The sequence below is a fragment of the Bos grunniens genome, chromosome 3 (assembly GCF_055505025.1).
Source record: "Bos grunniens cultivar Pamir isolate PY7600 chromosome 3, Bosgru_T2T1.0, whole genome shotgun sequence".
In the NCBI taxonomy this organism is placed as follows: domain Eukaryota; kingdom Metazoa; phylum Chordata; class Mammalia; order Artiodactyla; family Bovidae; genus Bos; species Bos grunniens.
The window spans coordinates 113,533,380-113,554,829 of NC_141167.1; the positions used below are offsets into that span (position 1 = coordinate 113,533,380).

The window sequence follows — 21,450 nt, forward strand, 5'->3', positions numbered from 1 at the left end:
TGACTCTTGTTCCACTTCTCCATTCCCCGTTTCCTCTTTTCCCCTCACTTGCCCCCCCTTGCCCAAACCTTGCTGCCCACACTAATTGATAAACTCCTCAAGTCAAGCCTGGGTACAGAGTTCCAGATGGGAGAGAAGGGTTATCATGGGGTCTTAGAGAATCTTGAGGGGCAGTTTATCACCATTCTGTCTCTGGACAGGGCTGGAGTGAGAAGGTGGGTTTAGATAGCCTTTCTTAGATAGCCTTTCCCAAGCACAGGCGTCCCCTCTTTCCATGGTGACAGGGGCTTGGTCACTGAAGGACGGAGGCACGAGAGTTCAGATCTCCTAGCTCCCTTCCTTAGTTGGCCCTTCCGGGAGCTGCTCGTTTTCTCTTGCAGGAAGGGGAAGGGGCCAGAGCTCGGAGGAAGGCGTGGCAGGAAGGGGGGAACTCTGTGGTCAGGGAGCTGCTCACAGCACAGCTGCGCAGTGCCGGCAGAGCGTCAGATCCCCAGCTCTCAGCCCCTCAGCCCCTGGCCAGGATGATCCCAGCGGTGCTCCTGCTCTTACTCCTTTTGGTTGAACAAGCAGGTGAGAGGGTTTGATGAGGGACGGGGAGCTGGGCTCCAGGGTGGGAACCGAGGGCATGTGTCTGAGGGACAAGGCGGGAACAGACGGATGGAGGCTGGCATGGGGCAGGTGGACACAGAGACCCTGAGGCTGGTCCCATCCCGTCCCCATCAGGGCACAGGAATTGTTCCCTCTTGTCCCCTTCTTATTTTTTCAGGGCTAATACACCATAAGGCTTCAGTTTGGCAGAGGAGTGGTTCTATGACGTGAAAAGCTGGTCCGGGGGGAAGCTTCCATTTCCCATGATGAGCGTTTTCTGTGGGGTGCATTTGGTCTTGTCCATTGGGAACTGATCTCTAGCTGGTTAAATAACAATTATAAAGCCCCCTTTAGGAAGGCAGGGGGCTGTCCTTGTGTTTAGGGGTGAGGCAAGGATAGTTAAACACAATTGCTGCCTCTAAGGGGTTTTCAGTAAGGCACAGCTGAAATGAGGGCAGGCAGCACACGATGCTCAGGTCTAGAGAGCTGGGAGCATCAGCTGAGAAATACTGAGGCAGAAAAGGAAGGTCTCTGTAGTTCTGAGGTTCCATCGTTCTCTGACCTCTTCTTGCTCTCTTGGAGTTGTCTGTTTTTTTAAGACAGGATGGTCACAGCTGGGGTTCGGGGAGGAAGAGGTTAGTGAAACTTAAAGGGAAGTGGGGAAATTAAAAAAGATGGAGTGGGATGGACTTCCACCAGCCCAGCTGTGAAGGTGGAGGGAAGGTCTAAGTGAGGGACCAGTCCGCTGCCATAAGATGAGGCAGTAGGGCCACTGAGGCATAAAAGAGAGGGCGCAAGCTTTAAAAGTGGAAAACCTGGGTTTGAATTCAAGTTCTGTCACTTAACTCTGTGGCCCTGAAGAATTACTTTCCTTGGCCTCGGTTTCGTCATCTACAAAATGGCGATGATGTTTCCGTCGAGGGGTAGTTTTGAGATTTATGCAACACTGTGTGTGAAAGAATGTCACACCATAAAGCGCACTTAACCGGCATATCACATGCTCACGAGCTCTTCTGATAGGGGTCGGAGCTGATAGAGGCTGGAGCTCAGACGTTATTTGATTTTTTTCATTGCACAAAACTTCCTCTCTCGGTGGCCGAGAGTGAGTAACAGGGCAGAGTACCCGGAGCCGGAATCCATACTGCTCGTAGTCGTCCCCTTGAGCCTGGGCCGAGACGCTCACTCGACCTTGTGTGTAGAGCCGTCGGTATCCATAAGGCCAAGGAAAGCAGGCACCTTGTTTTTATGTATTTAAGTGTCTCAGGATGAGGGTGGCGAGGGGGGAAAGCAGTGTGGCTGAGGCTAGATGACCAATAATAGAGTGATTGCCTTCCCTCCCTTCCTCAGCTCACATCCTTCCTGTCCAGCCCTCAGCCACAGGTCACAGGACTTAGCAAAGACACCCCTGTGGTTTCTTTGCTGAAATTTGTCACTGCCTCCCCTCACTTTACCCCTCTGGGCTGAGGTTTTCAGCCCAGTGAACACAAATGGGTCCCTTGAGGGCTATGAAGTGCTCAGTGGTGCCTGAGGAACCCACAGTGCTAAAAAGTTGGTTGGGGGCTAAAAGGGGAAGGCTGTCAACTCTCAGAGACTATAAGTTGCATCACAATGAACCCCTTCACACTCCTGTCCTACCCCTACCCTAGGGTGAGGGAGAAAACTGAGAGGTAAGAGAAACAGGAATCCAGAGAGGAAGATGAAGTTGCTTCCCCTGGAGGGTGCTCCTTCAGGCCCCGTCCGACCTCCCAGAGCCCTTCCCTTCTCTCCTCTGAGCACCAGATCTCCCCCGCTGCCCCTGACCTGATGCGTGCACTCTCTGCCTTCAGCGGCCCTGGGAGAGCCTCAGCTCTGCTATATCCTGGATGCCATCCTGTTTCTGTATGGCATTGTCCTCACCCTGCTCTACTGCCGACTCAAGGTAAGGCAGGGGCAGGGTGGGCTGAGGGCTGGAAGGAGAAGTGGGAGGTTGGTGGCAGCATGGCTTCAAGGCAAGGGGGAAAGGGGGTTTGAAGTTCCCCCATGAAGTCTGGAGGGGGAGCTGGGCCAACTAACTTCACCTTTGCTAATGACTTTCCTCCAGTTGCAGGTGCGAAAGGCAGCTACAGCCAGTGAGGTATGAACCCACCCTCAAAGGGGTGTCAACAATTTTTCAGACTCAGCCCTTCTAGGGTTTTAGCCTTGGGGTCTGTGGTCTCTGGGGCGGGGCATGGGACTCAGGTGCTGATCTGTTTAGCTTCAGAGACCCCCTCCCACCTCATCCTACCTACCCTGCCAGCTAGCCAAGTCACAAGTAAAATATTCAGCAGGCAATGAGGAAGAGTCAAGTGTAGACTGACAATGAGTACATGAGAGAGTTGAATGTTGTGTATGTATGTGTGTTGGTAGTGTTATGGGCAAATGTGCGTTCATGCCCCAGAGTGGCCTGAGGGAACCAGTCACCTCTGGCCAAGTACCTCCCTGGGAGAGCAAGATGTTGAGGGGTCCTGTGGGACATGTTGGTCTCTAATGCTTTGCCCCTTTTGCCTCTACAGAAATCAGATGGCATTTACACGGTAAGTGAACCTGCCTCCCCCCACCACCTGGACTCCCTGTCCAGGAAGTCAGCAGAAGAGGGTGGGCTTTTGAGTGACCTTTGGAAGGGGTGGAGCCTGCAGGGGTGGCTAGGAAGCCCAGTGATGGGCTCAAGCTCCTGACTGTCCTTTGACCTCTATCTCCAGGGCCTGAGCACCCGGACCCAGGAGACTTATGAGACCCTGAAGCATGAGAAACCACCACAATAGCTTTAGAACAGATGCCCTTTGTCACTTCCTTCAAACGCTCTCCTCCCAGCCCTTGTGGTTGGCATCACATACGCCTCCCCACCATAAATGCCAGTTGACCCTACCCCTGTAATGACCTTCTGCCCCTCATTAATAATCACCAGTGATTCCTCCTCGTCAAAGACCTCAGATGCTCTTCACTGATGTGTATATTCTAGTCTCACCCCTCTGTGCCACCCTTCCCCTCTTCCCCACCCCCAGGTCCTACTAAACAGTGGGAAGGGACTAACATCAATAAAGACACCATAGACTGGACTCCATTCATTCATTCATTTAAGATTTATTCAGCCTCTACTAGCCTAGGCTGGATACTGAAGATACCATTTCGAGTAAGGCAAACTCGGTTCCTGACCTGCCAGAGCTCGTAGTCTAATAGACTTCAGGGTTGTTTTACTTGATTGAGGGATGAATGCTGACTGTAACTGGGGGAATGAAGAAACTCCTGACCCCCAGGTTCTCTAACATGGAGCTGGAGCAAGGAGTAATGTGTTGGGAGTCTAGGCACATTCAGAACAGTCAAACCCAGGAAATGACTTTCTCACCCAGCATGGCCCTCCGTGCCTGACAACGGGAACAAGGTTGGGTTGCAGGCAAGCCTGGCTGTCCAACCCCCGATAGTCACCAACCCAGATCAGAGTGGGCTACAGGGAGCAGAGTAAGCACATCTCATAATACACATGCATATGGGCATTAGCAGAGCTGGAAAGCCAAACGTGCAGAAGGGATGGTGTGACAAACGCATGTGAGACTCCCAATGGAGGGTTTAATGGAAGATGTTTTCTGTGGATTCTGGGGTAAGACGGACCTCAGGGGGCCAGGTTGGAGGTGGAGGAGGGTAAGGCAAAGGGGAGGGCTTCCTAGGTGGCACGGTGGTAAAGAATCCACCTGCTAAAGCAGGAGGCACAGGGATCTGGATTTGATCTCTGGCCCAGGAAGATGCCTTGGGGGAGGAGATGACAACGCACTCAAGTGTTCTTGCCCGAAAAATCCCATGGACAGAGGAGCCTGGAAGGCTACAGTTCAAGGGGTCACAGAGTCGGACACAACTGAGCATGTGAGCAAATAAGGCAAAAGGGAACAAGTCGGGTCCGGGTAGGAGGCCAGCTCCTCTGAGGGCACGGGTGGGTAGTGAAGGGGTGCCCCTTGTCAGTGCCGGTCCTGTTTCTAGGCAGGACTCTGTGGCAGTATCTGAGTCCCATCTGATGTCAGCCCTACCTCTGATCCCGCAGGCCTGTGCAAATGGGTCCAGGTCTCCAGGCTTACCCCCATCTCCCCCTACCTCCACCCCGTGCTGGGCAGCACTTTGCACTGCATGGTGACTGACACTTTTCAGTGTTTCCAGCTTGTACCATTTGATCCACTCTTTAGCCCTGTGAGGAAATTCAAGCTCTTTGAAGTTAATTAACGTGTCCAAGGTCATCTTGCAAGTGAGGGACAGATCTCTGTCCCTGCATGTTTTACCACATGTTGGGGGGTGGGGGGAAAACGATACTGAGAAAGAAAGGGGAAGAAAGTAATTTTGAGTGGTAAGGGGCTAGAAGGCCAGACTGAAGAGGTTGATTAATATACAGAAGAGGGGGACAGGGATAGAGTGGGAGTTTGGGATGGAGATATGCACACTGCTATATTTAAAATAGATAACCAACAAGGACCTACTGTACAGTACAGAGAACTCTGTTCAATCTCTATAATAACCTCAGTGGGAAAAGAATTTGGAAAAGAACAGATACATGAAATATGTATAACACAATTACCCTGCTATGTGCTTGAAACACCACATTGGTAATCAACTATACTCCAATATAAAATAAAAGTCTTAAAAAGTATATAGAAGACATTGGAGCCATTTCTGATGTCTTGGGAAAGGTGGTTTCAGATGAGATATGAAGAATGAGTTAGGGTAGGGAAGTAAATATTTTAAAGATAAAGTATAAACAAGCTTTTATTGGAAATGCCCATTTTCCCATTTGGGGATTGTGAATCTCCTGCATCAGGCCAGCCTGACTTCCATTCCATTTTGATTTAAGCCAGGTTATCTCAGCTACCAGAATTTCTCAAGTCCTACATGTCCACCAAGTTGGAGAACTGGCAGGCCTTTAACTGGCTATCACGTCTGCTAGCTCTAGGCTCTAAGATAGCCACGAGAATTTAGGCCAGTTCTATGAACAGCACCCAGATAATGGTAAGGGAGGGGCTTTCCTGGTGGCTCAGACAGTAAAGAATCTGCAGTGCAGGAGATCTGGGTTTGGAGAAGGGAAAGGCTACCCACTCTAGTATTCTTGCCTGGAGAACCCTATGAACAGAGGAGCCTGGTGGGCTACAGTCCATGGGGTCACAAACAGTTGAACATGACTGAGTGATTAACACTTTCACTTTCAATAGTGGGGGAGATACTTGGAATGAGTGTTCTGCAGACAGGGGTCTAAGTGAGAGGTTTTAAATGGAAGGATTAGAGCACCTCTAGGGAAAGCTTCCCTGGTGGCTCAGCTGGTAAAGAATCTGCCTGTAATGCAGAAGACCTTGGTTCAATCCCTGGGTAGAGAAGATCCCCTGGAGAAGAAAATGGCTACCCACTCCAGTATTCTGGCCTGGAGAATTAAAGATTTGCACACGACTGAGGGACTTTCACTTTCTTTTCAGGGGAGAAGCACAGTGTCCCCTGGCTCAGAATGGAGGGGAGGGGCCTTGGGTGACACCTCTGGGCTCGTTTGGGGAAGCTTTCTCCTCTTCATAGTGTGGTAGAGGAAATTCTGAGGGGTGCTTTCATTTCCCATGACTCTAGGAGTCTAGGGATTCAGATAATGAATCTTTCGTGCCTTTCAAGGTACCATGTCCAAGGCAAAGTCTCTATGTCGTTCCCAGGCCTGTGAAAAGATTCCTTGAGTTTGGAGAAGAGTCACCAGCACCTCCCAGCCTGTCATTTCCACCACTGGTCTCGTCAACCCTTTCTCCACCCCTTCACACCAAAATCCCTTTCCTGTTAGAAGCAGATTTCTCTTTGTTCTTAGTCCTACTCTTCCCCCGCGACCCTTATTTCTCCTGGATCCCCAAACACAGCAGGCTCACAACTTAACTCCTGCAAAGTTTATTGTAGAAAACAAGGAGTGGGCAGGGAGAGGCACCTCAGGCCTGGCCAGCGGGTGTGCCAGGGGCGAGCGAGGGGTGGGAGGCCCGTATCTGCACACCTCAGCGGGTGGCAGGCTGCTTTTTGGGGTCTATAAAACTGCTCAAGAAGTTAAGCAGGTCAGTCCCAGCCTTCTTGAAGAAGGGCGTCAGTTCCTCCTGCGTCTTCTCAAAGTAGGCCCTGGCAACGTGAGGGGTTAGAAGTGAGGGCGAGGGACGGGTACTGGCCTTCTTGTGGTGGGAGGTGAGACCCGAGGCCCCAAACCCTAGTGCCTGGTCTGTCCTGGCAGACAGACAGGAGGGGAGACAAGCTCTCAACCGGGCAGAGGAACAGACCATAGAGAGAGAAATTCGAAGCCCAGTTCCTGCTGCCCCTCCCTGTTGAAGAGGTCTGAGGGATGTGTAGGATGATAATGGCATTTCCTCTACAATTAAACCTCATCCTCCCTAGCCCCCCACCCCTGAGCTCAGTGCTCTGTGGGATCTCCCAACTTCCCCTCTTGCTCTCCACAGCCCCCTGGTCACTGAACTCCCTTTGCTGAGACTTACTTGGCTTGGGTTTGAAGCTCTGAGCCCTTGGCCTTCTCCACAAGGTCCTTGCCATAGTCCGCCACAGTCTGGAAGTACTGAGAGACCAGGCTCTGCAGATTCGGCTCCTCGGCCTGTCTCCGAACCAGAGCCCCTGTACATACACAGAAACACACACACGCTCTCTCAGTTGAGTCCCCAACAACGAGTCCCACATCTCTGCCAGGATTCAGCCTCAGCTCTCAGCCCTCTCCCTGAACAGGTGTCCAACTCCAGGTCTTTGGATGGGTTTTCTGGGCTTTAGAGAGGGGATGATTTTCCTCTTCAGCTCTCTGGTTGCCAGACCTGGGCATAGCAGCACAGACAGCGGGGCACCTTCTCCTCCTTGGGACCCCTCTTCAGCTCACACCCACCTTCAAGGCCACAGATGGTCAGGAGCAGCACAGTCAATGCAAGCAGCTTCATGGTGTTAACGGCAGGGAAAGTGGCCTGCGAACAGTTGGGGGCAGGGGAGGTCACTGACGCTGCATGGGCTTCCCCCTTCCCCCGCGGCCCGCTCCCTACATGTCCCCTCCAACTTGGCTCCCTTGTTCTGCCTGAAGTCTGTGGACGCGCCCTCGCCTCTCAATCTCTTACTGTACCTGGTCAGGGATGCTGTGTCTGTGTCTGTGTGTGGCCTGGCTGAGGAGGAAGGGGCTATATATCTCTCTGCTTCCCCACTCCACCCCATCAGGTGATAAGGACTTTGGAGGAGTCCAGTGGGGCAGGAACTATGCTGGAGTAAACAAGTTAGAGAAGTGGGGGGAGGAGAGGCCAGCATATAGGAGATGCCTGGTGATGGGGTTGGAGGCAGGGACTTAATGGATGCCAAGGGGATACATTTTAGTCCTATTCAAGATTCATTCCTTTGGGGCCTGGGACCAGTAGTCCTTGGATCCGAATCCTTCAGTAAGCAGGATTTCTAGGGTTTTCTTCTCTTTTTTCCTGGAAAACTTTGATGTATCAGATCTAACGACCTCAGCCCTTGGTATCTTTGTACCATTATGGGTAAATTTCATCTCCCAACCCTACCCCCATTCACTGAAACTTGACGGAGAGGTATTGGGGGACAGAAAAAAGGCGATAAAATCAGGGACAGGGGTGAGGGGAATGCAGGTTAGGAGAATAAGGATTAGGGCCAGAGGCCAGGTGTGATTGACTCTGTACTCTTTTGAGTTAATGTGTAATGAATGAGATGGGGGAGAAAACACTAGAACCAGAATGACCTTCCTGAGTGCAGATCAGCAAGCAAGCCCACCCCCAGTAAAACAAATTCAGAGAGCAGCTGCTGCCCACACCACACCCCCTCCCGCCACCCCACCCCCCCATCATTGGCGTGCTCTGGCAGGATAAAGGTTGAAGGTCTCTGGGCATTCGATTCTCTTATCAGGTCCAGGCAGTGGTCAGCCAATACAAGTCAGCAGGGGCCATAACATCCCTCCAACCAAGGTCCTGGCCCTTGTCCCTGTCCTGATTGTGAGGGAGGACAGAGATGCATTTCCCAGGCCCAAGGCCTTTGGGTGAAATCAGCTAAATAGAGATCACAAGTACTTGTATCTTTCATCCTTTGACCTCTTCCTGAGAGATGGGAGTGGTGATGTGAGCGCTAATAGGGGAGGCGACTAGAGCCTAAGAAATTTTATTCTATCTTCAACTATTCCCCTGTGGAGCACTTAGTGCTTGAAAGGGAGCTCCACTGATTTGTCCCTGGCTTTGGAGTGGAGCGCATTTGAGGGCAGGAGCCTATATTTCTCAATTTTATTTGCCAACTCTGCCTAGGGAATCTTTTCACTTTCTTTCTTTCCTAGCAAACCAGGGGAGGAAGAATCAACTTCAGAGGTCAGGTGTTTCAGGGACTACTTCTGCTGGAACTCAGGTTGCAGCCCCTGCTCCTCTACCCCAAGCTCTCACATCCATTCCCTTTCTACAGAGAGGACTCTTGGGTGAACTTTAAAAGGTTTGGACCTCCAGGAGGGAGGGTGGGTCCCTTTTCCTACGGAGAGCTGTACCTATGAGTGGAATTCATTTGAGGGTGTATCACTGCAGATGGTGACTGCAGCCATGAAATTAAAAGACGCTTACTCCTTGAAAGGAAAGTTATGACCAACCTAGATAGCATATTCAAAAGCAGAGACATTACTTTGCCAACAAAGGTCTGTCTAGTCAAGGCTATGGTTTTTCCTGTGGTCATATACAGATGTGAGAGTTGGACTGTGAAGAAGGCTGAGCGCCGAAGAATTGATGCTTTTGAACTGTGGTGTTGGAGAAGACTCTTGAGAGTCCCTTGGACTGCAGGGAGATCCAACCAGTCCATTCTAAAGGAGATCAGCCCTGGGATTTCTTTGGAAGGAATGATGCTGAAGCTGAAACTCCAGTACTTTGGCCACCTCATGCGAAGAGTTGACTCATTGGAAAAGACTCTGATGCTGGGAGGGATTGGGGGCAGGAGGAGAAGGGGAGGACAGAGGATGAGATGGCTGGATGGCATCACTGACTCGATGGATGTGAGTCTGAGTGAACTCCGGGAGTTTGTGATGGACAGGGAGGCCTGGCGTGCTGCGATTCATGGGGTCGCAAAGAGTCGGACACGACTGAGCGACTGAACTGAACTGAACTGTGTACTGTGAAGGACTGCGAAGAGGAGTCCCCAGGGGTTCGTATGGGTCTGGGTTGGGGCGGGGCCCCTAGGTGAGATATGAATCAGTGTTCGAAAGAAGTAGTCAGTCTTCCCTGGGCCACCTTTCACAGGCTATATGTCTCCAGGCTACACAGTGGAGGGAACTTCAGTGACTCAGGCCCCAAGATGCTCCCTCTAGTGTCTTGTTAGCTAGAAGGTTTTTCCCGACCTTGGAGAGGCAGGGCAATCTAACGCCATCTATTTGAGTAGATTGCCTGGAGAATCCCAGGGACAGGGGAGCCTGGTGGGCTGCCGTCTATGGGGTCGCACAGAGTCGGACACGACTGAAGCAATTTAGCAGCAGCAGCAAGGACCTAACCAATCAAGTACCGCCTGTCCCTGCAGTGCCGGAGTTGGAGCTCTCTGGAAGTAAGGTCGGCCACTCCTTTGCGTTTTCCTCTCCTATTGGCCAATGCTCGGCAGCCAAGCAGCCTTTTCATTTTTTTTTTTTTTTTAATCCATTGGGCGGAGCCCAATCAAGGAGGGTTGGGTCTCTGAAATCTTTTTTTCGCCCGGTTCCAAGATGGCGTCCATGACCACGCTGGGGGTGCAGCGTGAAGCCGCAGTTCTGCCATCACTCAAGATGGCTGCCCCCATCAAGATGACCGGGGTGTGCCTGGGGGAAAGGGGCAGCATGATGGTCTGAGAAGGTAAGGGTTATTGCCTCATTGCAAGCCTCGCCATGTGGCCTAGGAATGAAGAGTAGAAAGACTAGGAAGCTGGGTGAAATCTGTAGTGGAGACTAGGATTAGAGAGTGGGGGAGGTCACAAGGGTGGCAGCGGGATTAAAGATGAAAGGGGAGTGTGCCTGGGGTTCAAGCTCCCCACCGGTGCCTTCTCTCCTTATTTTTCCTGTTCCAGGTCTAGCGTCGGACTATGTGGAAGTTTCTGGGACTGGGGAGCCGGATAATGGGGGGTGGGGCCCGTGGAGGGTAGAGGGAGCAACAGCGTCCTTTCTCAGGCGAACCCCGGCCCCTCCCTGACCTCTCTACTGAAATGGGGAACACACTGGGCCTGGCACCTATGGGGGCTTTGCCCCGCCGGAGCCCCCGTCGAGAGGAACCTCTCCCCAACCCTGGGAGCTTTGATGAGCTGCACCGGCTATGCAAAGGTGAGAAGACACCCAAGGCATTTGAGTGTCTCAAGTTGAAGGGGCAGAGAAGGGCGGGGTCTTGAGTGCTGGGTGTCCAGCGATGGGAGCAGAAAAGGGGAGATCACAGTTGGGGCATGCAGCCTCAGGGAGGATCAGGCGCCCCCATGGAGTGGAGCATTTCCTGTTGCAGGACTTGAGAGGAGGTCAGTTCCTCCAAAGCACTTCTGTGGGATTGAAAGGGGAGACGACTTCGTGGGGTGGGGTTCCTTGTCTGCTTATTCCTTCCCTTCCCCCTCCCCTCCCTTCAGATGTATTCCCAGCACAGATGGAGGGAGTGAAGCTCGTTGTCAACAAGGTTCTGAGCAGCCATTTCCAGGTGCCCCCACTTCTCTGGCCCCTCCTCACTATTCCTCCCTGCCTGTCCCTGGATCTTTTCCTTTCCTTTCGTGCTCCCCCCTTAGCCAGGCTAAATGGGACAAAAGAGGAGGGATATGGGGCCCTTTCGACTTCCTTTGCCTGTGGGACTTGTTGCTTTTAATCTGGCGACCCTCTGTATAAGTTGGAATGTTTGGGTTTCTTAAAAGACCTGCTGGATGGGGAATAGATGAAGGTAGGATGGGGGATTGAAATGGAGCAGGAATGCCGTCTTCTCCATGGATTTCTCTTTCCTCAGGTGGCCCACACTGTGCACATGAGTGCTCTGGGTTTGCCAGGCTATCATCTTCATGCGGCCTATGCAGGGGACTGGCAACTTAGTCCCACTGAGGTGAGGGCTCCACTGACCTGGGTTATCTCCCCCAAAGGCCAGTTGGGACTCAGGTGTAGAGGAGGAAGAAATGTGTTTGTTATGGGGAAGAATGGGCAGGGTATGTCCTCTGCATTTCTTCTGAATGGGAGAAGGTGGGGAAACCTATCTGTGTGATGGGTTGAGAGTTTGTCTTTGTGATTCCACTAGGGGGTGCTGCGTACTGTTAAAGAAATCCTACGTTTGGACTGGGGCCGAGAGGTGCCCCTCTGCTCGGTGTTACTGACTGTGGACACTCTTCAACAGGTGTTCCCCACTGTGGTGGGAGATATGGACAGCGGTGGCAGCCTCAACGCCCAGGTCCTGCTCCTCTTGGCGGAGCGGCTCCGAGCCAAGGCTGTCTTTCAGGTGACCGGGGTTCCCGCCTTCATCCACTGAGGCATTTCCTCTTTCTCCTCCTCGAGTGTTCTGCTCTGGTGGCTGAGGGACAGCAGTAGAGGCAGCAGTGATTGTAAGGAGAGCGGGAGCTTTTACTTCTTGCCCTCCCTATCTAGACGCAGCAGGCCAAGTTCCTGACCTGGCAGTTCGATGGCGAGTATCGGGGAGATGACTACACAGCCACTCTAACCCTAGGAAATCCGGACCTCATTGGGGAATCAGGTGAGGAATGGGTGCAGGGTTCTTTTGGTCTTGGCCACCCACCTGCCCATGTTGACTATGCCTCTGCATGTCTGTACAGTTCAGGGATTAGAGAAAAAACTTTGGGGGCAGGCTGGGGTGGGAGCCATTGGGAATGAGAGAGCAGGCCTATCTCTATGACTGACTCCAGGTCTCCCCACTCCCCTGCAGTGATCGTGGTCGCTCACTTCCTGCAGAGCCTCACTCATCGACTGGTGCTGGGAGGAGAGCTAGTTTATCACCGGCGGCCAGGCGAAGAGGGGGCCATCCTGACACTGGCTGGGAAGTACTCGGGTATGGGGTGAGGAAGAATAGTGAGGGGGAGGGCAATTCTGGCCTTGGCTGGAGATGCTGGCCTGTGTTCTACTGCAGTAACGCTCTTTGTCTCTTGTACTTTGGTTTTCACAGCTGTACACTGGGTAGCTACGTTGAATGTGGGATCAGGTGGGGCCCATGCAAGTTATTACCACAGGGCGAATGAACAGGTGAGTCTACTGACCCCATGCCCTTCCCCCAGCAGGCCCCTGCGGACCCCTGCAGGCGCTGCTGACCTGCTGATTTTCCTGCCCACACTACGTATACATTTCACGCGTGCCTTCATTCTGCCGGTCCCCTGTCAGGACTCCTCTTGTCTTCACTGAGACAGATCCGTCTCCCATCATCGCCCTCCATTCTCAGGTTCAGGTTGGAGTGGAGTTTGAAGCAAACACAAGGCTACAAGACACAACCTTCTCCTTTGGTTACCACCTGACTCTGCCCCAGGCCAACATGGTATTTAGAGGTGAGAACTGTTCAGATGATATTCTGAGGTGCTGAGGGATTGGGGCAGGCAGTGGGAGGGAAGTGTTACCTTGAATCCGCTGACCCCTTTCTCCAAGCCCTGTTAAATAGCATAGTGTGTATTCTCTTCCCCATCAGGCTTGGTGGATAGTAACTGGTGTGTGGGTGCTGTACTGGAGAAGAAGATGCCCCCCCTGCCTGTCACCCTCGCCCTCGGAGCCTTCCTTAATCACTGGCGCAACAGATTCCACTGTGGCTTTAGCATCACTGTGGGCTGAGGTCATCCCAGAGCCAGCCCACACAACAGCTGGAGCCTCTGAGTTAGGTGTCCTGGGGCCAGAGCCCTCTCCAGAGCCCACCTTGCTGGGTGACCTCTGGGTCCCAGGAGCAGAGTGGGGACAGGACCACAACCTCCTCAGAACTGGAGCTGCCACGGGGCAGCTGCTGAGGCAGTGGTTGAGTCTCCCACCTCTGCCATCAGTCCAGTATCATCTTCCCATGCTATTATGGCTCTGGACTAGAGGAGAAGAATTAAGGGGTATGTCTGGCTGAATTTTCTCTCCTCACTACCACCTCCTTTATTTCTCTGTGGATTAAAGCTCCTAGCCTCTTTCTTTTCAGAGCAGAAAAATCTGCATGGGATTCACTCCCCATCCTGTGTTCCATCCCAGAGTTTCCCAAACTGGGAAAAGAAGGGCTGAAGGGCTCAATCTTTGACCTCAGAAAGTGGGGCCCACCTGTTCCCGGAAGGAGCTTCTTTACCTCTTAGCTCTGAGGCTTCCTCCTTCCGCATCTTCTGTGCTTCCAGAAAACAACTTTGTCCCCACAGCCACCCCTCACTCTCCCTATTACTGCATGAAGAGGCAGTTACTGCTTTAATCTTTCTTTGCAACCAATGGGCTCCCTGTTTACTGTCTCCAACCTCTGGCCCCAGGATTCTCCCCTTTCCAGTCCAACGTGTCCAGGTGGGGCTGGGGAAGGAGGTAGATTGGGCCTCAGCTGCAGATCTCCTGGAGCAGTGGCATCATGGTGGACAGTCCCTGGATGTTCTGGATTTGGTACCAAAATGCATCGTGAATACTTCGGAGATCAGCCAACAGGCCCAGCAGCTTTGCATATAGAAACCTTTGTGGTCACCAGGGAAAGAGGAGAGAAATAAGGCAGCTAAGAGTCTTGTCCTGAGGCCCTGACCCCCTGAATTGCCTCTCAGTGAAGCTAGGTCTGAACACCAAGTTCCAAAGGGGCCTCTGTGTGACACTGACTTCTCTCACCATGCTGTTTGTCTTGAACCCAGAGCCCAAAGGGCCAAGTGACAGATCTTCAGCTGTGTGGATCTGGCCTTGTAGAGCAGATTCTAGAAGGTGGGTGTGTTCTATGGTATTATAACCCTCTTCTGATCAAACTGGCACATTGAGAAATAAGCAAAATAGAAGTGGAGTGTGCCCCAGAGCCTGGTTAGCTCATGGACTGTGGAACCAGGGACTGGCTTTGGCCATGAAACTGAATGACCATAACTTCAAGGGGAACGAAAAAGTAAAGGAATTGGACCAATGGAGAGGAGAGGAAGGGCCAAGAGAGTGAACAAGACTCTTGATAGGATGGCTTTAGTCTGGAGAAGTTGGCTTGGTGAGGTGATGGATGTCATCAATCTCAGGAATGCTATTACACAGAGCCTGTGAGCTACCACTTTGCATCTCTGCTGAATAAAAAGATCTGGAAAAAGTGAGATGAAACAGCAGTAGGAGCAATTTGAATGCCGAAACTCTGTGAAATGGGAGGGAAGGACTAGATCCCCAGGGGCCCTGGTAAAAGTACTCATCCTGAGTTTAGTTCACGCTAACTCCTTTGGTCCAGCCTCCACGTGCCCAGTCCCACCATACCGGTCCCGGGGTCGTGGCTGCTGGCCTTGGATGTAGTTCTGCAGAGTCAGCGCCATCTCCTCTTGCAACTGATCGATCTCCTCCCTGCAGGTTATTCCAGGCCGGTCTATAACATAGGGAGTGAGGAAGGATAAGATGGGAGGTTGTGGGTGGCCTGGAGAGCCAAGACTGGGATAGACCCACTCGACAGGTTTGAAGACTACAAGGCCTGGATGGATGGATTGAGGGAGCTGGGAGTTTGGGCAGAGGTGGTAGAATGAAAGCTTCTGGGCTTTGGAGGATGCTCACCAGGAGAGAAGAGGGCCATTGCAGCCATGAGCACATACTCAGGCTCCTGGAGCTGTAGTCGGCGCAGTGTCCTATGGAAGCCAAAGAGGAACTCCAAAAACTCTTCCTGGAACCCCGCTGTGGGAGATACTAGGCTTAGGAGCCTGTGGGTCACCTTGCCACATACCCTACCAAAGGGATGCATGCCCTCTGCTGCCCGAGCACCATCTCACCTTGTGCTGCATCTTCTATGGTGTAGCGAAGAGGCCCACAGAGGAAGTTTTGTGTTTGGAGACAGAAAGTGGTGTTAAGTGCAATATGACAGATTTCTATAGCTGCTCCCTTGAGAAGGGAGATCTGGTCCTCCATGGGCAAGGACCTGTGAGGAGCAGGAGACCTGCACGTTAGGCTGAACTTCAGAGAGGGAGAGGAACCCCCAGTTCTTACTGAGATGCTTAAAAGCCAAGCTGAGAATTCAAGATCCGCTACTGGAAAGGGCTGAGGGATGGGTTAGTTTGGTTAGTGACTTTTTTTTGATGGAGTGGGATTATAATTTACTGGAGCAATTTCTTCCTGAAAGGCACAGGGAGGGGTCACGTACCGAAAGAGGGGCAGATCCTTGGTGAACTTGATGATTTGCTGTACCATGAAAGTGATGACATCTGCAAAATGCATGAGCAGGGGCAGTACAGGGGCCAGGGTGGGCAAGCGCTGGTGATGGGTGAACAGATGAGCTGGTGGCTGCAGAGATCAGAGCCTGAGTGAGAGCCCCAGTCCTAGGGGTCTCTTTTAGGTTTCTCTAGTTTTATCTGATGGCTCAAACGGTAAAGAATCTGCCTGCAATACGGGAGACCCAGGTTCAGTCCCTGTGTTGGGAAGATTCTCTGGAGGAGGAAATGGCAACCGACTCCGATATTCTTGCCTGGGAAATCCCATGGACAGAGAAGCCTGGTGGGCTACAGTCCATGGGGTCACAAAGAGTGAGACATGACTAAGCGACTAACCCAACAGTTTTATCTTGGAAGGATTCCAGGCTGAGAAGTCTGCCTTGGCTGGGGTTCTGGAGAAGTTCTGTCCTCTATCAGGGCATGGCACACAGTCCCCTCCCTCGGGCCAGCCTCCTTGGACACCCTTTTGTCTTATTTCATCTTGAATCCTATAAATGCTCACCCTGAACTGCACAAACTGGTCAAACATGGTGCCCACATGGCGAGCGTGGGCCCCCAGGAGTGTCCGGACTAGCTCTTTCTGCTCCTTACTCAGCTGCATCGATGCTTGCTGTGCCCGTCGCTGGGACTGTCTTGCTCGCCGCAATGCCAGGGCTTCTGCCGATAGGATCACTGTGCCCGGGGAAGGGATGTGACAAAGCTATTGAGACCAGCAGAGAGCACTTCTCTCTGCCAGCCCCTGGCTTGGGACCCTTGGACACTCTGCACAGTGGACACAAGGAGGGAGGAGAGTTCCTGACATTTCCTTGGGCTCGACTGGAGTCCCAGAGGCTCCAGGTGGTAGGGGATTCCTGTAACATTTGCTCCGACCCATGGGACACTGTGGCAGAAAACAGCACTGTGGGAGGGAAAGGAAGGATGGACAATAAAGTGGGGAAAGTATTAGGAGATGTTCGGCTTCTGGGGGAATATTGAAGAGGGAGGGCTTGTGATACCAAAAACATCACCTTATGTTGCAGTAGCTTTATAATTTCAAAGCTTCTGAGGTTAGGTCTCAGTGAATGAAATAATCCTATGGGTAGAGAGGGCAGGTGTGATTTCCATGTTTTTCAGAAACAGAGAGAGGCTGACATTCTAGTTCCAGGGCCAAGGTCACGAAATACTTATGTGATGTAGATTGGATTCAAGATTTTTTGACTTCTACAGTTTCTTTTCTACTACTCCATGATGAAAAGTAATGTGATGTCACAAAGAAAATAAGGGTCTGGTGAATACTGACTCTCCAGTTTTCAGCTGAGTGTACTTAGGCAAGCTGGTTTCTGTTAGTTTAAGTTTATTACAAGTTACATTGTCTTTGGGGGGCTGAACCTGATTACTTGGCACTGAGTTGAGTAGTTACTAAGTAACAGGCACTATACTTGAGAGATAAAGGAGAAAAAGCAAGCCATAAGAATACCTAGGAAAAGAGCATTCCAGATAGAGGGAATGGCAAGTGCAAGTGTAAGTTACGTAAGTCCCCAGGAGAGCGTACTTTGGTGTGTTTGAGAATGGCATTGCCATCAGTGTGGCTGGGATGGATTGAGCAAGGGGAAAGAGTAGGAAAAATATGAGAGGTGGATGGCAGACATGGGACTGTGAGACCATGGACCATAAGAGAGATGAGGAGCCCTTGGAGATCTTAAGTGACATTGTCTGACTTGTTTCAAAAAGCTTACTCTGCCTTCCAGGTGGAGAATAATGCTGTGGGAACAAGGGCAAAGCATGGTCAGGGGAGGACACTGGATTCTTGGGATGGTAGGGGGCAACTCACTGTCCTTCTTCATGCCAGCATCCAAGCACTTCTGCAGCCTGCAGGCAGGGCAGTGGCGCCTCTGGGCCTTGTTGACCTCACAGCTTCCAGCGAAGGGGCACGTGAGACTGGTGCTTTTGTTGACTGTTCGCCTGTGGAGACAGACGTTGTGAGGGGCTACAGTGATACGGTCCCAAAAGAATCTATGGTGGGGATTCCCTGGTGGTCCAGTGGTTAGCACTTGGTGCTTTCACTGCCAAGGGCCCGGGTTCAATCCCTGGTTGGGGAACTAAAATCCTGAATCTATGGGGACATGGGCTAATCTGAGCTGTGTCCAGAAGTCCCTAGGGGTAGGGAGGACACAGTACATCTCAAGCATTGCCATGGGGCACAGAATCAGTCAGGAGTCTATACTTTCTATAAACTGGGCTAGTTTGGTGCTTTGCAGGTAGTGAGTACACTTGACTCAGGGGCTGTGTCCAGAGGACACACTCTCTGCCTCCCTTTGTTCTTTTGCCACATGTTTATACAGTGTTGAGGTTGCCAGCGTGTCACATGCTAGCTATAGGATGGTTAGGTTCCAAGATGCAAGAGTGCTGTAGCCGGGCAAGCCCTAGCATGTGCCAAGGCTTAAAGGCTGTCTGGCAGGCAGTTTGGGAGGTTGTTTGTGTTGAGGAGGAGGTTCTCACCTGAAGAAACCCTTGCAGCCCTCACAAGTCAGGGCATGGAAGTGGTAGCCTGTAGCCCGGTCCCCACACACTGCGCAGTTCCTCGGCTCGTCTTCCCCACTGGCCATGGCTTCAGGTATTGGGGTGGCTGTCGCAGGCCCCTGAATTTGGGAGGGGTTAGCAGTCAGCTCTGGACCCCCCTTGACATTCGACCCCCCTTCTGCAGAGCTTCTCCCCAAACCTACCCTGGGCCTGACCCCCTGCACTATCTGCACTTCATTGCTTTTAATCTCTGCCCACCGAGAGATTTCCTACCTGCTCCTCTTACACAGCATGTAGCCTGCAGGCCACAGAATCTGGTGTTGGGTTCTTCTCCCCAGACTCCCCCTCTGACCTGCTTTCCGCTTGATTTCAGGAGCTGTTTAGAGTGAGGGATTATGGCCCTCAGTACCTGGAAAACAAGGAACGTCTGCTGTGTGTAGCCTCTGTTGTTCTCAGCGATTACCTGGATGGGGCACAGACTCTGGACCCAGGGCAAAGACTTGGGTGGGAGGTTTTCCCGGCATGCCCATGGTGCTGGCTGCTGGCACATGGGGAGGGACCCTGGCAGGAGGGGACCTCATGACTCATTAGAAACTGCTCCTTATCAGATCCATAGGGACTTTCCCGACTGCCGAGTTTCATGGTAGATCTGCAGCCTCCTCTGTATTTGGATTCTGGGACAAGCTGAGAGGATGAAGGGAGAATGGGAGACAACAAGCTTTTTCACATGTGGTGTGTCCACAGTAAAAGAATAGGCATAACAATTGTACACTGCTCCTCTAAGGTGAGTTCTTCAAAAGAGACTGGGGCCTAATTAAGAGCTTATGTATAAAGAGCTAGAAGAGGCACCACTTCCGAAGCAGGGAGGGCTGAGAATTAAATCAGAGTGGCTTCTAGAATGTTAGAGGTATTTGGGATTGATCTGGGGACTTGTGCACCAGAGATGGCTTCATGGGAGTGTGCCTATGAAGTCACACAGGCTCTGTGCTCAGAGGGATCTTGGGCTTGTTTTAATGCTCTGCTATTTCTACTGGCTTGAAATTCTTAATGATGTTTGAAAAAGGGGCTCTGCGTTTTTGTTTTTCAGTGGGCCCTGCAAATTATGTACCTGGTCCTGTATGGAGCCAAGATGAAGGACTTCTAAGTAATAAGTTTAAGAATCAGAAGTAGGAGCCTTCACTATGGTTGTCTAGTGCTCCATAAATACTGAAGAATATTTTTGCAAGTATAAAAAGTGTGCATGTGTTCAGATGGTCAAGAGGCACTTGAAAAGATGTTCAACATCATTAATTATTAGAGAAATGCAAATCAAAACTACAGTGAGATATCACCTCATACCAGTCAGAATGGCCATCATCAAAAATTTACAAGCAATAAATGCTGGAGAGGGTGTGGAAAAAAGGGAACACTCCTACACTGTTGGTGGGAATGCAAATTGGTGAGGTCACTATGGAGAACAGTAAGGAGATTTCTTTAAAAACTAAAAATAGAGCTACCATATGACACTGCAATCCCACTCCTGGGCGTATGTCCAGAGAAAACTGTGGTTTGAAAGGATACATGCACCCCAGTGTGCATTGTAATGCTGTTTACAATAGCCAAGGCATAAGCAATCTAAATGTCCATTGACGGATGAGTGGATGAAGATGTGGTACATATATACAATGGAATATTACTCAACCATTGTAAAGAATGAAGTAATGCCATTTGCAGCGACATGGATGGACCTGAAGATCATCATACTGAGTAAAGTAAGTCAGACAAAGACAAATTCATATGTTATTGCCTATATGCAGAACCTAAAAAAATGATACAACTGAACTTATTGACAAAACAGACTCACAGACATAGAAAACAAATTTATGGTTACCAAAGGGGAAAAGAAAGGTGGGTGGGAAATATAAATGAGGAGTTTGGGATTGACATATACACATGACTATTTCTAAAATAGATAACCAATAAGGACCTACAGTATAGCACAGAGAAATCTGCTCAATATTCTGTAATAATATAAAGAGGAAAAGAATTTGAAAAAGATTGACATATGTATAACTGAATCACTTTGCTGTACACCTGAAACCAATACAATATTGTAAATCAACTACTGTGGCTGTTGTTGTTTAGTTGGTGACTCATGTCTGACGTTTTGCGACCCCATGGAGTGTAACCCACCAGACTCCTCTGTCCATGGGATTTCCCAGGCAAGAGTACTGGAGTGGGTTGCCATTTCCCTTTCCAGGGGATCTTCTTAACACAGGGATCTAACGTCTCCTGTATTGGCAGGAGGATTCTTTACCACTGAACCACCAGGGAAACCAGAATCAACCACCGTTGATTAAAAATAGCAAATAAAAAAGTAAAAATTCTGAAAAGAATAAGTGTGTATATAACACTCTCTCCGAAATTTATGAATGGAAAAAAAATAATTTCCAAAGCTATTTGGATGTGTTGGAGATGGGTAACATGTTGGGTAAATCTATGCTGGATAAATCTGATCATGCAAACACTGCAATAAGGTACAAATCTCAATCCTTCACCTTGAAAGTTCGATCTCAGTGCACATCCCCATGGGTGTTTGTTGTTCCTGTGCTTATATAGTCTTCTCCTACTAGAATACAGCATTTTTTCTTTTTGTCATATTGTTCGTTTCTTCAGTTAAGGAATAAATTATAACGAATGTTGCTCTGACAATGAGTTAAAAACCAAATGCAGGCTAGAACCATAAAAATACACTTAGAAGAGACTGGCTTAGAAAGAGCTTTGTTTAGGTCCTCTTCATCTCAAGTAGGTGCAACATTCAACTATGTATAACTTACTGCAGTTTGAAGTAAGCTGAGTTCCAGAGAGCACAGACTTGGATCTGGTCCTTGCATATGTATGTGTGTGCATCTGTTGTTATCTTTGCTTGAGTGGGACTATTGTGAGAATTTACACTAACTCATTCAATCAACAAATACTGAGAATCTCCTATATATTAGACACTAGTACTCTTGCCTGGAAAATCCCATGGACTGAGGAGCCTGGCGGGCTGCAGTCCGTGAGGTCGCTAAGAGTCGGACACGACTG

General features: G+C 50.6%; 4 protein-coding genes and 1 long non-coding RNA gene across 9 annotated transcripts; 3 read left to right on the forward strand and 2 right to left on the reverse strand.

The window, feature by feature from the left end:
* The first annotated feature begins 372 nt into the window (after positions 1 to 372).
* Positions 373 to 3,662, forward strand: FCER1G (Fc epsilon receptor Ig). The gene is made up of 5 exons (XM_086393744.1): positions 373 to 570; positions 2,415 to 2,506; positions 2,669 to 2,701; positions 3,120 to 3,140; positions 3,306 to 3,662. Exons 1-5 carry the CDS (start codon positions 522 to 524, stop codon positions 3,366 to 3,368), a joined length of 258 nt encoding a protein of 85 aa, XP_086249870.1. The 5' UTR covers positions 373 to 521; the 3' UTR covers positions 3,369 to 3,662.
* Positions 3,663 to 6,476: 2,814 nt separating this feature from the next.
* APOA2 (apolipoprotein A2) lies at positions 6,477 to 7,732 on the reverse strand. Its single transcript, XM_086393743.1, has 4 exons — positions 7,700 to 7,732; positions 7,472 to 7,547; positions 7,080 to 7,212; positions 6,477 to 6,711 (listed from the first exon to the last, which is right to left on the reverse strand). The coding sequence occupies exons 2-4, from the start codon at positions 7,521 to 7,523 to the stop codon at positions 6,594 to 6,596; spliced, it is 303 nt and encodes a 100-aa protein (XP_086249869.1). The 5' UTR covers positions 7,524 to 7,547; positions 7,700 to 7,732; the 3' UTR covers positions 6,477 to 6,593.
* A 2,615-nt stretch (positions 7,733 to 10,347) lies between these two features.
* TOMM40L (translocase of outer mitochondrial membrane 40 like) lies at positions 10,348 to 14,803 on the forward strand. Of its 4 annotated transcripts, none has more exons than XM_086393739.1 (10): positions 10,348 to 10,424; positions 10,636 to 10,885; positions 11,176 to 11,243; positions 11,541 to 11,633; positions 11,823 to 12,020; positions 12,167 to 12,272; positions 12,462 to 12,584; positions 12,699 to 12,775; positions 12,969 to 13,071; positions 13,209 to 14,803. In XM_086393739.1, the coding sequence occupies exons 2-10, from the start codon at positions 10,771 to 10,773 to the stop codon at positions 13,346 to 13,348; spliced, it is 1,023 nt and encodes a 340-aa protein (XP_086249865.1). In that variant the 5' UTR covers positions 10,348 to 10,424; positions 10,636 to 10,770; the 3' UTR covers positions 13,349 to 14,803. The 4 variants fall into 4 exon arrangements, with proteins under 4 accessions (XP_086249865.1, XP_086249866.1, XP_086249867.1 ...); XM_086393740.1 differs by having other exon boundaries at positions 11,919 to 12,020; XM_086393741.1 differs by lacking the exon at positions 11,176 to 11,243.
* Positions 13,651 to 18,965, reverse strand: NR1I3 (nuclear receptor subfamily 1 group I member 3). 2 transcript variants are annotated; one of them, XM_086393737.1, is made up of 9 exons: positions 18,794 to 18,965; positions 18,364 to 18,503; positions 17,696 to 17,826; positions 16,388 to 16,557; positions 15,819 to 15,958; positions 15,451 to 15,596; positions 15,239 to 15,355; positions 14,951 to 15,056; positions 13,651 to 14,195 (listed from the first exon to the last, which is right to left on the reverse strand). In XM_086393737.1, the coding sequence occupies exons 1-9, from the start codon at positions 18,932 to 18,934 to the stop codon at positions 14,066 to 14,068; spliced, it is 1,221 nt and encodes a 406-aa protein (XP_086249863.1). In that variant the 5' UTR covers positions 18,935 to 18,965; the 3' UTR covers positions 13,651 to 14,065. The 2 variants fall into 2 exon arrangements, with proteins under 2 accessions (XP_086249863.1, XP_086249864.1); XM_086393738.1 differs by lacking the exon at positions 18,794 to 18,965 and adding an exon at positions 18,658 to 18,788 and having other exon boundaries at positions 14,066 to 14,195.
* A 63-nt stretch (positions 18,966 to 19,028) lies between these two features.
* Positions 19,029 to 20,485, forward strand: LOC147376905 (uncharacterized). The gene is made up of 2 exons (XR_015161276.1): positions 19,029 to 19,168; positions 19,472 to 20,485. It is a non-coding gene; the product is annotated as an uncharacterized LOC147376905 (long non-coding RNA).
* Positions 20,486 to 21,450: the final 965 nt, after the last annotated feature.

Bases quoted from the DNA above. Each gene is read 5' to 3' on its own strand.
- FCER1G (XM_086393744.1), top strand. From the start codon at position 522: ATGATCCCAGCGGTGCTCCTGCTCTTACTCCTTTTGGTTGAACAAGCA. The intron at 2,507-2,668 runs GTAAGGCAGGGG...ACTTTCCTCCAG, and splicing joins TGCTCTACTGCCGACTCAAG to TTGCAGGTGCGAAAGGCAGC. The intron at 2,702-3,119 runs GTATGAACCCAC...TTGCCTCTACAG, and splicing joins AGGCAGCTACAGCCAGTGAG to AAATCAGATGGCATTTACAC.
- APOA2 (XM_086393743.1), bottom strand. From the start codon at position 7,523: ATGAAGCTGCTTGCATTGACTGTGCTGCTCCTGACCATCTGTGGCCTT. The intron at 7,213-7,471 runs GTGGGTGTGAGC...GTGTATGTACAG, and splicing joins GACCATCTGTGGCCTTGAAG to GGGCTCTGGTTCGGAGACAG. The intron at 6,712-7,079 runs GTAAGTCTCAGC...TCACGTTGCCAG, and splicing joins GAGCTTCAAACCCAAGCCAA to GGCCTACTTTGAGAAGACGC.
- TOMM40L (XM_086393739.1), top strand. From the start codon at position 10,771: ATGGGGAACACACTGGGCCTGGCACCTATGGGGGCTTTGCCCCGCCGG. The intron at 11,634-11,822 runs GTGAGGGCTCCA...TGATTCCACTAG, and splicing joins GGCAACTTAGTCCCACTGAG to GGGGTGCTGCGTACTGTTAA. The intron at 12,776-12,968 runs GTGAGTCTACTG...CTCCATTCTCAG, and splicing joins ACCACAGGGCGAATGAACAG to GTTCAGGTTGGAGTGGAGTT.
- NR1I3 (XM_086393737.1), bottom strand. From the start codon at position 18,934: ATGTGCCAGCAGCCAGCACCATGGGCATGCCGGGAAAACCTCCCACCC. The intron at 17,827-18,363 runs GTGAGAACCTCC...CTGTCTCCACAG, and splicing joins GGCTGCAAGGGTTTCTTCAG to GCGAACAGTCAACAAAAGCA. The intron at 15,057-15,238 runs GTGAGCATCCTC...CCTATGTTATAG, and splicing joins AATGGCCCTCTTCTCTCCTG to ACCGGCCTGGAATAACCTGC.